The sequence below is a fragment of the Nymphaea colorata genome, chromosome 10 (assembly GCF_008831285.2).
Source record: "Nymphaea colorata isolate Beijing-Zhang1983 chromosome 10, ASM883128v2, whole genome shotgun sequence".
Classification (NCBI taxonomy): Eukaryota; Viridiplantae; Streptophyta; class Magnoliopsida; order Nymphaeales; family Nymphaeaceae; genus Nymphaea; species Nymphaea colorata.
In genome coordinates this window covers 10,142,858-10,160,926 of record NC_045147.1, presented here as the reverse complement: position 1 = coordinate 10,160,926, position 18,069 = coordinate 10,142,858, and the positions used below count along the sequence as shown (strand labels likewise).

General features: G+C 38.4%; 2 protein-coding genes across 2 annotated transcripts; one reads left to right on the top strand and one right to left on the bottom strand.

The window, feature by feature from the left end:
• Window positions 1-1,037: 1,037 nt before the first annotated feature.
• Window positions 1,038-5,042, bottom strand: LOC116262533 (receptor-like protein kinase FERONIA). Its single transcript, XM_031641985.2, has 2 exons — window positions 4,869-5,042; window positions 1,038-4,248 (listed from the first exon to the last, which is right to left on the bottom strand). The coding sequence occupies exons 1-2, from the start codon at window positions 4,907-4,909 to the stop codon at window positions 1,530-1,532; spliced, it is 2,760 nt and encodes a 919-aa protein (XP_031497845.1). The 5' UTR covers window positions 4,910-5,042; the 3' UTR covers window positions 1,038-1,529.
• A 12,029-nt stretch (window positions 5,043-17,071) lies between these two features.
• Window positions 17,072-17,681, top strand: LOC116263039 (uncharacterized). The gene has a single exon (XM_031642617.2). It carries the CDS (start codon window positions 17,104-17,106, stop codon window positions 17,476-17,478), a length of 375 nt encoding a protein of 124 aa, XP_031498477.1. The 5' UTR covers window positions 17,072-17,103; the 3' UTR covers window positions 17,479-17,681.
• Window positions 17,682-18,069: the final 388 nt, after the last annotated feature.

The following is an 18,069-nucleotide window of genomic DNA, read 5'->3' as shown; positions in this document are numbered from 1 at the left end:
TAATCAGTAATAAAACAATATCAACCGTCCTTTCAAACAAGGTAAGCTAATATAAGCAACAAACAGTTTTTTTTTTTTAACAGGTCTGTTGAAGGGGATAAAACTTGCTGGAAGTGAAGCAAAGAAAGGAAGGCTTTCTGTGAACCTGCGCCTCTTTTCTTTTTTGACACGAGAGACCTGTTGGAAAAGAGCAAAGATGATGACATGTTTGTGTCAACCTTCACAAGCTTACTGGAGGCCAAATATGAAGGAGAATAAAAGAACTATAGAGTAGATACAAGAATGAAACAACGTCAGCCAATTGTGATGATAAAGAGTGGCTTAATACTGCTGCTGTTACTAATTCATAAGGAATTGAAATAGACAGAAAGGGACGTTAGCCTATTGAGAATGGTCAGACTTAGGGGCAGATCTCAACCACGTGCAGGGAAGAGAAAACAGAGCAAAAAGAGGACCATACGGCATCAATAAGAGCATAGAATAAAGGGCAAACCAAAAAAAAAAAAACAGTAACAGGAAGAAGAAAATGATGAGAGATGAGATCATAGAGAATAGAAATAAGAAGACAGTGAAGATGACAGATCAAATTATCATCAGAAAAAGAGGGATTTCTTGAGTGAAAAGACAACTTAGATCTCTTAGATCATACCTCTGGTAAATGCCCAGCAACCTGTGTGTCATCCACCGAAGACTTATGTACAGAAAAACAAGGAAAAAGGACAAGAGAAATGCCAAAGGATAGGGACGGCAGCTATGGTAACTGTCTGCTGAACCCTAACATTATATTATAAAATCAAACTTTTACACCATAAACTAATAACTCCTATTAAAAACAAAGAATATTACAGCCATGCCATTAATGATAAAAGATGACGATAAAAAGGAAACGACACCTAATATGAAGTCTGTAACAACTAGCAGGAGAAACACTATGGTGATGTGATTTGCAACTCATTTTCCTGCTTCTCAGTAAATCCCAAAAGAGTAAAGAAACAAGTCTGGAAGGATGGTAAACAAGAAGGAAACTACAAATGGTGTGAAAAGCAGGTACTCTGACCATTATCCAAATACAAACCTGACAAAGAAAGAGTCCATGTCAAGTAAGGCAATTTCAGAATCTCATTGATCATTGTCACAGGAGAAAAACTAAAGAAGACGTACAAACATCAGAGTTATATTGCTCTATGAATTTATTGGTAGCCGGCTACATTTGTGAGGTGGCAGGATGGAGGAGAGACAGTAGAAGGGTGTCTATTTTTATTTCCTCCTGCAGCTGAATTCATGGTAAAATACATTAATGCAACAGGAAAAGGTCTACAGTCAAAGGTTACATAGGCAAAGCCATAACCGGAGCCACCATGGCGTGTTGCAGTTCCTCTGCAACTCCCCTTGCTCATTAGGTGATCAAATTGGTAATTTCAATCTTCAAATTTTCCCTTGTCCGTGGCAGTAATTGGAAGTAGATAAGAAGAATGAATATCCTTCTGAAACTTCAATATAACTAGTATAAGATCAACAAAATACTAAGATTACCGCCCATTTGGATTCATAATCTGAGAGAAAACTGCACTTGGGTGCATCTTCTCTGAATCCATAGTGGTGGAGCTCCCGCCTCCAAAGCTTGTGCTGCTCGTCATGGTATCAGGAGTAAGACAATTAATGTCGTCATCAGACCTCTTCACCTTGGCAAAAGGCAGCGCCTCCTGAATCTGATCATCCAAGCTGTCAACAAAACCAGCAGCCATTCCCTTCTCATCCGTCTCCTCTGCACTCGTCTGCAAGCTGAGAGCAAATTCCAAGTTCCAGAGCACATTCGCCATGGTTGGACGATCGGTTCCCTGGTCAGCCAAACATCTCTCTGCAGTCTCAGCATATTTGCGCAGGCTCTCAGTTGCGATCTTCCCTCTCAGGAAGGGATCAACGATCTGTTCAATCACGCCTTTCCTCAGGCAGCGGAGCGCCCATTCGGCCAAGCTCACCTGCAAGGTGGGGCGTGACCTATCAAGTGCAGGACGAGCAGAGAGAACCTCAAATAAAACCACTCCAAAAGAGTAGACATCAGATTTCTCAGAGAGCTGCTGCAGGCGGTAGTACTCTGGATCGACATATCCAAATGTGCCCTTCACCACTGTGCTCACATGGGAATCATCCTTCTCCGAGCCCATTCTCGAGAGGCCGAAATCAGAGACCTTCGCCACCCATTTCTCATCGAGGAGAATGTTGGTGGACTTCACATCTCTGTGTATAAGGGTGCGCTTGGCTCCTGTGTGAAGATAGTGCAGCCCCTTAGCCGCACCAATGCATATCTCGAGCCTTTGTCTCCAAGACAATGGTGACCTTTTTTTGCCGTAAAGGTGTTCACAGAGAGTGCCATGGGCCATGTACTCGTAAACCAGAATCATCTCGGAGCTGTCCTCACAATAGCCGATTAAGGAGACCATGTGCCTATGGCGGAGCTTCGAAAGCATCTCGATCTCGTTCTGGAATTCATGAGCGCCCTGCTGCGAGAGCTCGCTCCCCCTTTTAATGGCAACTTTGGTGCCACTATCGATCTCGCCCTTGTAGACCTTGCCGAAACCACCAGTCCCTAGAAGGAGAGCCTCGTCGAAGTTGTTGGTGGCCGCAACAATCTCAGAGAATGTGAAATGTCGGCAATAAGCATTAGAGGCATTGCTCAGAAAGGCGTCGCTCTTCTCCGCTGAAGAGACGATCGACTTCCCATTTCTCTCTTGCACGTAGGGCGATGATAGCATCCACTTGGTCCCATCATCACCACTCATTTTCTCCTTTTTCTTCTGTTGGTGCCTGCACAACAAGCAACAGAGGCAAGCACCGACAACAAGCGCCAGAGCGACGCCACCTGCTGCACCTGCAACTACAAGTTTGTGACCACCACCTTGCCGACGAGAGGAAGAAGTAGGACTCTTCTCAGGTGGAAACGCCGGCGGGAGGTCTGGATTTGGTCCAGCAAGGTTACCAGATGATTCATTGATCTTGAACACTTCAAGCCCATTAAGAATCGCATCAGCATAATACGGTCTGACATCAACATCTGGATGGAGATCAATCAGCAAATCGCTTTGTTTGCTACTCTGTGAAGGCACCAATACCATGTAGTCTTTATACACAGCCACACCAGTATACAGGGGAGCTTGAACTTTGCTCTTTGCATAAAGAATCACATCGAATCCAGGATCTGCAGTCACATTGTTCATGTACACGTTGAATGCCCTCTGGTTCACTTGGGAGACCTCTGACTGTATCTCACAGAAATGGAGTCTGACCAAGTAGCGGAATCCATTGTCGACTGCAATGGACCAAGTGAGGTTGTAGTTCAAATTCACAGAGGCAGTAGGCCCCATTGAGCGAGCAGTGCCATACACGTCTACTGGAGCAATGTACCTCGGGAAAGCGTCTGAGTACTGGATGCTTACGTTGGGATCACGGGGGTAAGACACTCCCAAACCAGCAGCAAAGACGAACGGAACATCATCATACCAAGTTCGGAAGAGGCCAGAATCAGAGGTGGGGGGAACATAAGCTCCCCCTACATTTAGCCGAACGACAGTCTGCAATGCATCGGAATCACGTATGGGGAAGATTTGGTTGGTAGGAACAGTGGAGGCACCGGAAAGGAACAGTTCTTGTGAAGACACGATCTCTATGCCATTGATGAAAACGAATGAATCGGAGGTGCTTTGTGAGGGAGTGAATGTGAGGGTGAGGGAGCCAGAGGGGATGGTGACAAAGAACTCACGCATGATGTAGGCCTGATTGAGGGCAGAGGCAGTGATGGCGGGGCTGAAGTTGCTGAGCAGAGTGTAAGGCCCGGCTTTGACAGAGAAGAAGGCATTGCTGGGATTCCGATCAAGGTACACAGCAGGGAAGAAGTGGAGCCGCACGAAATGACGAACCTTAGAAAGCGGAGTGAAGTTGTAGGAGACAGCAGAAGTGAAGATGCGAGCAGTTTTGTAAGGAACACTAGAAGCGAGTAAAGACAAGTCGGCATTGGAAGCTTCGGCAGGGAAAGAATATTGTGAATTTGAAGGACCAAAGGGTGCAGTGGAGTCGTTACTCCACCCACGTTTGTCAGCATCAAAAGCGTCAGAAGAGGCACCACAGTTCAGAAGGATAACGGATTTGACGGGAGATGCAGAGCGAACCACGTAAGGAAGAAAAAAGGAACAGAGGATGGATAGCAGAAGCAGAGGCAGCGAGCAAGTTGATTTCTTCATCTCCCTAAGAGACCTGAAACCCAAAGAAATAACAGAATCTACCTTATTAGAACGCACGTATAAATGAAAAATTTCTCAGTAAAAATTTTAACAGTGTTTCCATTCGTTTGCAGGAGGAAGATATTTCCACACAAAAATCTGCAGTAGCCGAAAGAAACTTGGATTCTGAGTATTTGTGAATGGGAAAAACCTCGACGGCTAGTCTATTGGCCAGAAAATTTAAACGGGCAGGAAGGAGGGGAAGAAAAAAGAAACTCTATTTCATGGGGGATGCAATCTGACTAGCAATATTGAAGAGGAAATAGTAGTACAGCAATCAAATTTACAAATGCAACAGATGGAATTCTTGCAAAGTTCGGAAAAGAAGAAGCGCAAGAAAATTTTGTAGCGTCCGCCTTTTGATATTCCGGCGTGCAAAACTTACGTTCACCTGCTCCCTATAGAGAGCTCCGAGAGAACGCGTACAGCAGCTTACACTTTACGGGGGAAAGCCAGAGACACAAAATAAAACACTCCAATTATCAAAGAAACAAAAAAAAAAAACTGGCAGGAAGAGAAGTCACGATGCTGAAAGCATGTAAGATTGTAAGGTTCGACCACCAGAGCGAGAGAGAGAGAGAGAGAGAGAGTTACCTATTGCTATGGAAAAAGCATATTCCGGCCGCAAGCTTCATCTAGTTTGGCGATCCCTTATGGTAAAGCCAAGAGCTAAGAGTCAACGAGGAGGTCGACTGAGAGTCCCGAACGACCATCCTTCTCCTCTCCTGAACGCACAGGAACATCTCTCCAGCTTCTTCTTCTATGGTTCCAAAATGGAGGCTGAAAAGAGAGGATCTGAAAGATATACGCAGTGAGGGACCCATGCGTCCACGCGCAGTCGTCTTCTCAGTCACCCTCCCTTCCCTTGTGCCCCTGACATGGGAGGGTTGCGAAATTACCGAACGTCCTTTTTCTTTTGGATAAAAGACAGAGTTTTTGCCTTCGGACCCGTGCCAGCAGCACATAAAGCCTCACGCTTAGCCCATACATCGGATTTAGATTCAGATCCAATATAATTAATCCAATTTGAATTTGGTTTAAAAATAGCTTCTGATTTACATGTGAATCTAAACATTGGATACTGATTTATTTGGATGGGGCATTTAGATTTTTTTCATTCATATTCAAATCTGAATATTCATATGAATATCTCTAAAGTTAAATATGTTAAATAATATATCTGATTCAACTAGATACGTGGATTTTGTTCTCCAGACCAAAGTACCCTTTCGGTCCTGAGGTCAGGTTCGGACCTACAAAACCATCTCTAAACAACGATTGAACCAAGCCCATAGTCGTTTTTTTTTTTTTATCCCGTGGCTCCAGATTTACTTAAAACAGGTTGGGTCCGAAAGCTGCTCCAATCTGAAATCTAAGTTGCAGGTAATTGAGAAGGACTAACCTTTTTGTACTTTTTGTATTTTGAGAAGTCAGAACTAATGGGGGAGGAGCTAGAATATTTTTGTTATGAGACAATGTTATAGAAATTTTCATTTTTAACAACATATAAAATAAATAAATGATTATAAAAAATCTATGTAAAAATAAATAAAAAATTTGTTATTGGTGTGGACAACTATCCACGCTTGCCTATAGCTCGGCTGCTGGTCAGAACAGTTATCCTTTTGTATTTTGACAACCGGTGGGGTAGGATAGTGTGTTATAGACATGTCTTTTGTTTGATTCTTAAATTATTCCAAAGTTTCGAATGACTTGGTTGTGGCTAATGAGGCTAGTGTGACTAAGACACCCCCAGAGGTCGAACCAGTAATGCAGTGCACACATGCCTCCCACCTACTCGTTTGCGTTCCTTGAGGCATCAACTACAATGTATGTTGACAAGTTAGACAAATAAATTTTTGAGGAAACATAAAACACGTATTAAGGTCGTAGCACAGCTGCTGAGTCTGGTAAGCCGGTGAGAGTCTAGTCGTCAATTCCAGTTTCGTGATTGCTATAGTTGGACACGAATGTGCCAAAAAAACAAAAACACCAATGTACCCTGGCTTTAAATGCATTAAAGTAGGTAGTTGATTGAAGCCAAACGAGTTAAGTTTCGAACCTAACTGCTTAATGGCGTGTCTGCTTCTTGTGATAGAAACAATTGGTGGGACACAAAATCACTATTATAAGGACCTAAAATAAATGTTCGTCCACCATTCATCAAGTATACCACAATCAGAAATTGACGGACTAAGACTCGTCGATGATATGTATTATGACAAATTGGTCATGGATATTTGGTAGTATACATATTTTGTAGCATATAGTAGCAGCCGGCATCTGCTCATGAAAGTTTTTACTATGATAAAGTTTGACACATGTCCAATCACATGTGGTGCCAACTATCTAGGTCAAACGACTGAGTCAGTACGTTTTTTAATAAAAAATTTCTGGTTCCACCACTGATCATATTTATAAACTTACCAAAGACGGGACTAGACCTAGAGTCAACTTCACCACGAATCCGGTTCCAGCTCAATTATTTGCAATTTAGTTAAAATGTTGAAGAGGCTGTGTACAATGGATTTGTCCGCATTTCAGGACATGCATTATTGGATGTGCGGCCCCACCATCGAGAAAAATCGTGGATCGTCGGATCGACGAGATGTGCGGCTGGATTAGGTCGACAAAGCTCCATCGCTGTCGAAAAGTTTGTGTGAACCGAAGAAGAATGCGCTTCCTCCCTTTGTCTAGTGCCTAGCTATAAATATTCTTGCCTAGTTTTTTAATTATGAGGCACTTTTTAAGTATTTTTTTTACAAAATTATTTTTTAAGACAAATCATGGAAAGCTCAATCATTTTTAAACGATGAAAAACATTCAAAAAAATTAGGTAAAAACCAGAAACTGATACCAAGACATTTGAAAAATTTGATAAAATAATGGCTTATCATTTTAATAATCATAAGAATGATAACAAATACTTTCCTTTAAGTTTAATATTGGTATGCTTTTGTATGTATCACTATATTTGTAGTTATAATGGAAGAACAGGTGGATCGTTTGCAAGTGGCTAGAACAAAAGTGGGACGTTTAGAGTATTGAATTTTAAATTTTTTATCCCCCTTTCCACTGTCATGTTTTGTCAAAATCTGGCACTAACGCCATCAGCTGAGGTCGAATCAACGAAATTATTAAAAGTATGACCATGAATTCTAAGTCGTTGTGCCCTTTTTTGGATAAAGAAAGCGACCTTTCCCTAGTAATAGTTTATAATCTATCAGATAGACGAAGCTTATATAGCTAGATGATTTGAAGCAGATGGTGAGAAAAGTACTGGAGTCAAACTCATCACAGTTGTATACCATGTATAGTGTAGTGCCCATTCACCAAAACTGACGTGAGAGCAACTTGGGCCATGCATACATTGTCCTTTGTATATACCATTACATCCCATTCCTCTGTGTTCTTTAGTGGGGAAATATTAACTTAGACAAGCGCAAAGCACAAAAAAGACTTAAGTGAATGGCCATTATGTATGTCTTAACGGGTAGAAAATAGTTGGTCATCAGTTTGATTCTTATGAACATGCTTTCGGAGTCATGGTGTAGGCTACAATACCTCACAGCTAATCTGCATTCTTATGAGAATGAAGCACAAGAGTACAAAACAGGGAAAACTAGTTGTATATTTGATTTTCTGTCTCTTACTTTAATTTATTTGAATCCAATCCAGGGAAGCACTTTTAGTCTATATTAAGATGTTTAGCCTTCCTTTATAATCAGTCTCAGGCTTCATGAAACCACATTGTTCTTTGAGTTTTCCCGTCTAACAATTATTTTCGATTACTTTTGCATCTCTAACGATTCTTCTTAGGTTTAGTTTCGGGGTCGATCATGGATTAGATTGATCCTATTTGTTTCCCTACATTGATCCGGGTTTAATGGCAGGTGGCAGGTTATGGAGATATTCATTCAAAGGGCATTTGTATAATTCCACAGTTCTATGAGGCAAGAATCTCAGGCAGACTATTTTCTTATCACATTTACTTTACCATGGATGGACACACTTCTTTCTGTGTGTTTCATGAGACAATAACAATTTGTTACTATTGTCAAACGAGCTCTTGAAGAACAACTGACATGTAAATAATTAAACTGAACGAGGTATTAATACAGAAATAAACAAACATATGTCATCTGGTGTGAGCCAATTGCCAACACCAGCCCACATAATAATAATAATAATCATCATCATCATCAAATTGGTTCTCCTAAAGCATTTTATGGATATGGTTTTTCTTGTCAAAATTGAATTATTAGTCGAAACCTTTACCTTCATGGATTTGACAAGTAATTGAATTTGGATACAATCAGATGTCATCTTTTAATATCTGAGTCTGATCTGGTTTTTTAATCGGATATTAATTTTTCTCATCCCATTTTATCAGAAATGAATTGGTTCAAATAAAATATGATATTGACATCCCTACCTTCAGCTTGGGATATGAACCTATTCTTTGGTCAATTTTTTTCATTGATTTCGAAGAAGGGTGTTGAAAATTTACCACAAAATCAAGCAGCCAAAATAGATTTTCTAAGAAACAAACAGAAACTCAGTGCTTCCTGCTCCGCAGTCTTCCTCGAGATAAAAGACTTGAAACTTGTGACCGTGACATCCGCAACAACCATTGCCACCAACATGCACAACCCATTTAGGGGGATCACAGTTGCTTAGAGTCGATTGCCTCGTCCCTTTCAATGGATTTGCAGAGGAAGCTGAAAAAATTGCCTTCCTCAGAAGCACCCTGGTCAATTCCAACTGCTCCTCCCCCTTCTTAGTCTTCTTCCTCACCAGAACCTTAACCTTTCTTATCTCTCCTGGGACCTCCAACAGCAGATCCCTGTTATGCCCCTTCGCTGAATCATAGTGCAACGTCAAGTCCTCTCTTTTCTGTGGTCTGATACCTGAAAGTTCTGTGCTAGCTTTGCCTGCTGCCATCAAGTGCGCCGTTGCTGATTTATCTGACGAGGGCAGGCCGACTGCAAAGAAGGAGAAGGGAAGCTGCGATGGTGGGGAGAAGACAGAAAAAAACCTAGGGTTCGACCCTTCCACTCAGACAGAGAGAGAAAGGATAATCATGACATTAGTAATTCATCAAACAGAAAAACTAAGAGCGATTGCACATTCAAACAAGAATCAAATGCACAGTTGCATAGGAAGAAATCGATTTCTTTTCCTCCGCAGGCATTTCATCAAACAGGTCGTTGCCAAAACCAAAACGCCTTGCACATACCACCAAGCCATTACAACAACTGCATCAATTTCCACCATAAATGCACTTACGCCACATATTGATAGCCATCATTTTGCATCGTATTCTAATACTAGCAATGGATCTTCGCTAGTGATGCAAATGGACTTGCCAAAACATGGTGCAGGCTGGCTGAAGAGGAGAACACATCATTCATGCCCATTCAAAAGAAAGAAAGAGAGACAGAGAGAGTTTAAGGGAACGAATGAGCCTGCTGAATCTTATTCACGTGAGCAATGAGGAAGGAGTTCAACGGAATGTATGCACCTCATTGCCCTAACTAGGGATGTCCATGGATTAGATTTAAATAAAACAATCCCTTAGTTGCATTAGTTTTTTTCAAAATACATATTCAAATTCGAATTCGGATTCAAATACAAACAACAAAAATCCATATCCGAATCTGAAATTCAATTTAATAATCTGAATCTGATTTTTACATTCATATCCAAATCTAAATCCAAAAATTGGATTTTTCAAAATGTATGAGCATTGGATGTAGAATATTTATTTAAAACCAAATTCGATTCGAATCCAAATCCGATCAGATGTTATTTCTTAAATCCGAATTGCACCTAATTTCTTAATCGAATATTAAATTTTTTACCATATCTGATTTTTATGGCACAGTTCAATCGGATTTTCGATCTATATGGACATCCCTAGCCTACCATGTGATTCTCGCATTCCATATCAACAATAGGTCAGATTTTAATTCCAATATTATCTTTGTAGAACGAAGCTTAATTTCATTCCAGATTAAAATGTTGCTTTTGATAAACACATTCCCATTTATGAAAAAAAAGAATAAAACTTCTAAAATTCCACCCCCTTAGGTGAATCAAATGGCCCCTCAAAGCATGCACTTGTTTGGATGAAAGGAAAGTGAGAGAAAGCAATAGCATCTATTACATTTGGATGACTAATTAAGGAGGATCCAAAGGAAATGAAAATGCCAAAACTTGATTGGGTACAAAGGAAAGAAAAGAAAAAAAAAGGAAGAAAAAGAGAGGAAGTTGACTAGAGGATTTTCAATCCCTTGGAAAGTCGAGAGGTTGCCTGGAAATGACAATGTCTTTCCTTTCATTTTCTTTTTATATATCCATTAGCATTCTGTCTTTTCCCTTCATCCAAAGATGGTGTTAGTGCTCATTACTTTATCATCCATATTTACAACTGTAGAGCCCGCGAGCATCTTTGGAACTGACCTTTTGGAATACTTCCCTTCAATAGAACTCTGCACTTTCGGCTTTGAAGTGTCCTCTTCATGTAAAAGATATATATATATATATATACACTCCATAAACCAAATTCATCAAATAATACATCTCTGCTTGTCAATTTCTACATTGATAGGAATATTATCCAACATATAACCTTTGTTTTATTAGTATCAACCAACAGAAAAACATTTCTCACTCTTTTCATTTTAGCTTTGATTTTTCACTAGAATTAATCGATTAAAACATATATGCACTGTGCAATCTAAAGTTCAAAACTTACTTTCAATGGTTTTCTAGTCTGCCGAGCTTCATGTTGCATAACCATTGTTGGAGAAACATTTAAAAATGCATCCATGTGTCAATTGTTTCAACCCAAAACTTGTTTAGTAAATGTTGTCTAGCAGAAGCTCTCTCTCTCTCTCTAATAATATGAAAAAAAGCCAAATTCTATCCACAAGTATTTTAATTTTTATCTATGCTAATAAAATACATCCAACTAAAAGAAGGTTGCAAATATCAACGGGCACAAACTCAAGAGAATTTTTTGTTATTCTATTTTTTAACAAGAAATGAAACCCAATGTTGTTTTTCATAGATGCACATGCAACATTAATAGAGGATAGGTCCACCAATAAGTACCATGTTCTTTTAAACGAACAGTTAATCCCAATCCATCCATTTTTTCCATTAAATCGTTGTTACTTTTTCATAAAATTTCAACTGAAAACATTTCATTCACAGTCATATGAATTTCTAATATAAGGGAGCCATAATCATTGTTTTTTATTTCACACTTTTTTTCAAAACATGAACCTTTATAGCCTCTTCAAACTTAATTGATGCCCAACACTCAACAAGTTACATGTGCTAAACTAGCCACAAAATATACATATATGAGTAGTTTTTCTCTTGATTTAGTTCTCACCATTACAGATCTCTTTCCTTCAATATTCTTCACCTTTTTATTATCACTAAGTTAAACAATGTAGGATTAATTAAAATGCTCTCACCAAGAGTATGAAAGAGATTCCTTTTTCCCGTCACATAATTATTGTAGCCAATATCTAAAATCCAATATCTTTGCCCTCATTTGACTCAAAATAAGTCAAAAACAAATTACCTTATTCTTCTTCAACAATGCTTTGCTTGTTGTCTCCTCTTTTTCAAAATAGTTACCTTCAACATGGACATGTCTTTTTTTTTTAACAAAAGTAACATTGGTTACCTCGTTGTTTTGATTTGAGTTCCTTTTTTCATTAATTTTGTTTCCTTTGTTGTCCTTAGCATGCTTTTCCTTCATGCTCCATTTGATGTCAATGTGAAATTTGGAACACTAAAGTTACATGGAAAAAAACCATGGTAAATAAGAGGTCCGACTTTTTTGCATGGTAAAATTATCATTATTCATCTAATTTACCATTGTAATTTTTCCTGTTTGTGACTTGAAAAGGGAAAGCCGTACAAAAACTTGCAGTTTCCCTCGATGCGAAGTAAAATTCTTGTGCATCAAACGGGGCCTTACTTTCCTGAAAACCTTGGCAAAAAGCACCATGGTATCTACCACCAAATTGTCCATTTTGTCTCTCATCTATTTTAAAAGTTTGTCTCTATCATTTAGATAAACTTTAAGTTCATAAGCGACTATTCTGCCACTAGTTAATTCCCGCTTTCTTCATAAGCTAAAAAGGAACCCAATTCATTAAGAGAATAAATTGGTAGATGTTTTGATTATTCAATTATATGTGACATACAAGTTTTCAATTACTAATATCTTCTCCAAAAGTATTACCTTGATTGACAATAGCAGACAGAACATAAGAGAAGTTTGGAACCGATTCACCTAGCTGCATAGTGAAAGTTTGGAACTCTCTACACAGAGTGAAGCTTCACATTCAATATTTATCTTTTTTTTTCTTAATGGAAGATTCTTGCTTGAGAATGATGCTTCACTTGATTTGGTGGCATTTGCTATTCGAGAATATGGAATCAAACACTGATTGTTACAACATTGAAAGTGCCATTGCAATTTTTTGACCAGTTACTTTATTCCTTCAGTTCTTGCATAACTAGACTTAACTAACTCCCATATACGTACCTTGACAAGTGAAGAAAAATAAGCATTTTAGTGCTTCAAAACTCATATAAGTTTCACCATTATAAATAGGAACTACATAATGAAAAACACTATGCATGCTTGAGTTGGCCAACTCTAGTATTGTTTCACAAGGTGACTAATTGGGGAATTAATCTGGACATAGAATCATTTTTATAATACGAAAAAGTGAGAAAATTTAAAAAAAAAAAAAGTAAAACCACGGAGGGGCAAATGAACTTAGAGAAAGAAAATACACCTTTTTCCAACACTAAAGGTGCCATTGCATCTATAACTTTATTCTTCCAGCTTTTGCATAACTAGATTTAACTTACTTCCATATAACTTGACAAATGAAGAAAATATGCATTTGATTTCTCCAAATCTCATAAAGTTTCACCACTAAAACAGGAAGTGCGTAGTGAGAAATATTGTGCATGCTTTGATTGTTGGCCAACTCTAGTATTGTTTCACAAGGTGACTAATTGGGGAATTGGTTTAGACATAGAATCATTTTTTTATGATTCCACAGGGTGAGAGAAATTTAAAAAAATAAGGAAAACCGTAAAGGGGAAAATGAACTCTCAGAAAGAAAATCCACCCTTTTTCATCAATGTAAACTTTACAACAATGAAAAAAAAAGAAAAAAAAATCAACAATTTCTGACATATAAACAAGAACAAGAGGTTCTACACCTCGTATTGCATAGAAAAAGGATATATGATCAAGCCATCAACATCCCATATTCCTTTAGTAGTGCATATATATCTTTAAAGTTAAATATACGGGAAATCACTTTAGACAGGCATAGAAATCATCTATGTAAGGTGCTCATGTTGGAGCTGTTGAATTAATGGAAACAACCTTAAACTCAAGGCCATAGCAAGATCACGCTCATCAATGTGTGTGATGATCTATTAGCAGGTAAGATGACATGATAAATGCACATGAGAATGCATCATCATAAATAGTAATGTCCATAAGGTGTATAAATATAAAAATTAACTTATATTAGCAGGTAAGATGACATGATAAGATCAATTTTTATAAAAAATTAACTTGAACTAAAATATCGCGAAGTTGGGTATATTGGTATCACCCCAAATTCTTCAAAAAATGGGGCTATTAAAATTTTGGGACTATTATTTCCAAAATGAATTTTAAACCCAAGCTTATACCTAAATCAAGCACTTCAAACCCAAAATCCAAAATCAAATTCAAAATGACAAAGTCAAGTTTAGACCCAAATCAAGCACTTCAAACCCAAAATTCAAAATCAAGTTCAAAATGACAACGTATGGTGCTGCGAGCGTCGTTCACATGCACGACCATTCTCTTGTTTTATGCTTCAACCGAATCTGGATTCAAAACGAGCCCGGAGTATCCAAAAATGGAGTCAAGCGCCCATTTTTAACAAAACTTTTCTTTTATACATTTTAAATAAAAAAATGTTTTTTATGTAACAACATCTTTATTTCATTTTATTAAATTTTATTGGATTTTGTTTAATTTAAAAAAAAAAGAAAAAGAGAGCTCGTGAGTGCGAGTGTGCCACACGCGCTCACACAAGCGAGCGTTGTGTGCGCGCACTCACGAGCGCACCACAACACTCGCAAAAGTAGCGCTCACACAAGCGCGCGGTCGCGCGGGACAGCGCGTCGCCCGACCACGCTGTCGCGGCACCGACCCTTCGCATGCACAGACTTCTTTCATTTTTTTTCAAAAAAACAAACCGTTAGGGGCATTTTCAGGCCATTTTGAGTGGGCATTGGCCCTCCCTACACTTCAAAAATAAATTTTCAAGCCTAATGGCCAACCATACCCATTTTGAAACCATTTCTTTTTCAAAATAATTCAAAATTCGTATGAAAATAGTATCAAATTCAAAAAATTTGAATTTTGAGTTTTGGCTCTCAAAACTCTTTATAAATACTTTTATTTTCCTCCTCTTGAGCAATGAGTGAGTCATTAGAGAGATTCTAGCAAATTTTCACTTGAGGACTTAGAATTTTCACAATTCTCTTCCTCTTTCATTTTCATTCTTTCTCCCTCTTCAACTTGGAGCAAGCTTCATCAAACAATAACTCTTCAAGGGAGCACGAAAATCTCTTGAACGCCACATCGTCATCATTTTAGAGCTTCACTCAAGGGGGTCTAAGATCATTTCAAGCAAGGATGATCATCTTTCTTCCTAATATCAATCACATTTGTGGTATGTAATCTTCCTTCATTTCTATTTTCATTTCCTCTTGCCACCTTCCCACGGCTCATTGCCAATATCATAAATATCCGAGGTATGCAATTCTTCCTTTTCATTTCCTCCTTTTCCTCTTGCCGTCTCCCCATGGCAGTGCAAGATAGTTCAAATGATCCAGAATCAAGAGCTACTCTTGAGTGCATCGGGAGTATGAATAAGATGGAACAAATTTCATTTATTCATTTATATCCAAAAATAAACTTACTATATTGTCTTCATTCATCATTCATGCTTGAAATGATGTTCATGCATGATATTTTTTCCTTACTCAATGAGCAAATGCACGATGAGAATGAGTATTTGGGGTTGGGATTTGTTCTTGTGATTTTTGAGATTGGAACTTGTACAACTCAAGAAAAACCTTCACGAAATGTATACATTTTAATACGAATTTGCATGTCATTTTATTCGTTAGTTTCCTTTTTAATCATCTGATTAGAAACCCTAATGAGAGTCTTATCATGTGGTTTGGTTTCCTTTCATACCCAAGCTCAAATGCAGCCTTATAGACTTAGCTTAAACTCTTGCATGAATCCAAGCTCTCCTCCAGCCCACATAAAAAAAATTGAAGTCGGCTATTTTCAAATCATTTCTTGATTTTCATATTTATAAAGAAATATGTGTATATGCATGTTATATATGTATACGTATACATGAATATCTTTCTTTGTTATTCTCTCTTTATGATTTAACATATTTTTGCAAACCTTCTTGTACGTAGATATGAATATATATACATGTATTTCCTTTTTAAACATCTCTCTCTTTTTAAAATGATATTCTCCTCTCTATTTGATTTAAACTTCATTTTCACAAGGCTTCATATATATATTTATATGTGTATATATATATACACACACATATATGTATATATGTATATGAACGTCTTTTAAATATCTAATTTATGTTTTTCAAAATCTTTTTCTCTCTATCTTCTATACTTCTTTTTATGAAAGTCTTTCCTCTTTTTCATCATTTCAATATTTTTTTTCTTATCATTTAAAATTTTAATTTTTCATTTGTCGACTTCATCAAGATCAAAAACCAAGTAATGACTCAATATGAGAATCATGCTTGATGGTCTACAACCTCATTTCATTTTCAAAAATTTTTTCTTTTCATCAAAAACATTTATTACAAGAATCTTATATGTACGTTATGGTAACAATGCATCTACATGAATGTTATGGTATGAATGTCTTAAGAGAACACTAAAATGATTTCAAAATAAATTTTTAAGCTTTCCAAATGATATTCATAAGGATTTCATTATAGTTTTTCTCAAAATATTTTACATTCTCAAGCAACTCTTCAAGAATCTTTTCAAAAGTTTGAAACATCAAACTTTTAATATTTTTATATACCGCATATAGAATAAAAAAGATGTTTAAATTAAAACGAAATGCATCAATAATAAACATAGCCCTTGGATTGATTGCTCCCGGTAAAGGCGCCGATAACGGTCGATCCTCGTACCAGGGCGAGTCCCTTTCTTTCTTACTTTGAATTATTTTTCTGTAGCACTCCAAAACCAATGAAAATTTTGGGATGCAAATATATATGCACAGACTTCCTCATATGTGCAATATGTCCATGTCTATGATCTTACCCCGTCTACTAAGTCAGACGACATATGTCATGCATGTGGAGTCGTGCACAATTTACATAACCACCTTCTATGAGCAACATCAGGTGTTTTCCCTTCACTTGGTTGATCAAACCTTTCCGCTGCAGTACATTTTTGGTGCGCTGGAGCTAAAATGACCAAAATGCCCTTCACCTGTCAGAGGACTGAAATGACCAAAATGGCCTTAACCTGTCAAAGGAAAGGAAAAGCTAGCATCTCGTAAGGACAAAAGATGAAAGCAAAAAGGAAAAAAAAAAAAAAAAGTGAAATTCCACGTACGTTGTTCTCTTTTTCAAAATCATCCTACATATAGGGGAAGGAGGTGGCGATTGCAAGAGCAGAAGCATCGATCGCTTGAATCGAGTAGGCGAGGATGAACAATTGCTGCCTCCCCCACCCGATACCTGTACGGGACAGGAGCTGGTCCGAGTCTAACCCTTCCCCAATGAAGAACAACTACAAGGCTATGGCCGGAACAAAACCGGCGATGCCAACTTCCACGCATCCGGCGACCGCAGTCGATCTGAAGGCATGGTTGAAGCAGTTCGACCAAAACGGGGATGGCATCAGCAGGAGGGAGCTCCGGGGCGCCATATGTGCTGCCAACGTCACATGGCTGAAAGGCTCCTGGACGAGCTTCTGGGCAATTCATGCCGCCGACGCCAACGGCGATGGCCTCATCGATGATCGGGAGTTGGACAAACTTGTCGAGTATCTGATGACGCATCTGGCACGTATGCGTATCTGATATTGGCAGAGCTACCAAGCAAGTGTCTCCACCGTTCTCTTCAAGTTAAATAAAGCAGTAGCCCGCGTATATCTCTCTGCGAACAACCGGATCTCATCTTCTTCTTCTGCTTCTTCTACTCAGTCTCACTCTCTAGCTTGTGTTGTGTGTTAATTGTAACTTTGGAAAAGATAAAATGAAGTAGTGTGGTGGGTTCAGCTTAATGGTTGTCTTTGCTTATGCTTTCACTCCCTTCCTGTTCGTTAACCATAAGGCTCGCCGTTCTATCGTGATCTTCTGAGTAATACCTTCCAAAGTTTGGAAATTAGTACAACAATATATTTTAGATCTTTTCATGAGGATGTGGATGGTTACTTAACAAAGAGAATCCTAGTCGTGCATGTATGTGATTGTTCCAAGCTTGTTATATGTACAAACCTGAGCACTTGCACAGGTTCATGTGCATGACACGCACCCTGTAAGAATGGGATGAAAATTCACCTGAAAAAGGGTTACGGAAACACATGTCATGCACTCGGGCCGTACACGGTGCCCTACGGTGCAAATACCTCGTGATTGCTTAGTTAATAGTACCATATATAGTGCTTTGCT

Coding starts and splice junctions, on each gene's coding strand:
- LOC116262533 (XM_031641985.2), bottom strand. CDS start 4,909: ATGAAGCTTGCGGCCGGAATATGCTTTTTCCATAGCAATAG. Junction 4,249..4,868: donor TGCTTTTTCCATAGCAATAG/GTAACTCTCTCT, acceptor TTTGGGTTTCAG/GTCTCTTAGGGAGATGAAGA.
- LOC116263039 (XM_031642617.2), top strand. CDS start 17,104: ATGAACAATTGCTGCCTCCCCCACCCGATACCTGTACGGGACAGGAGC.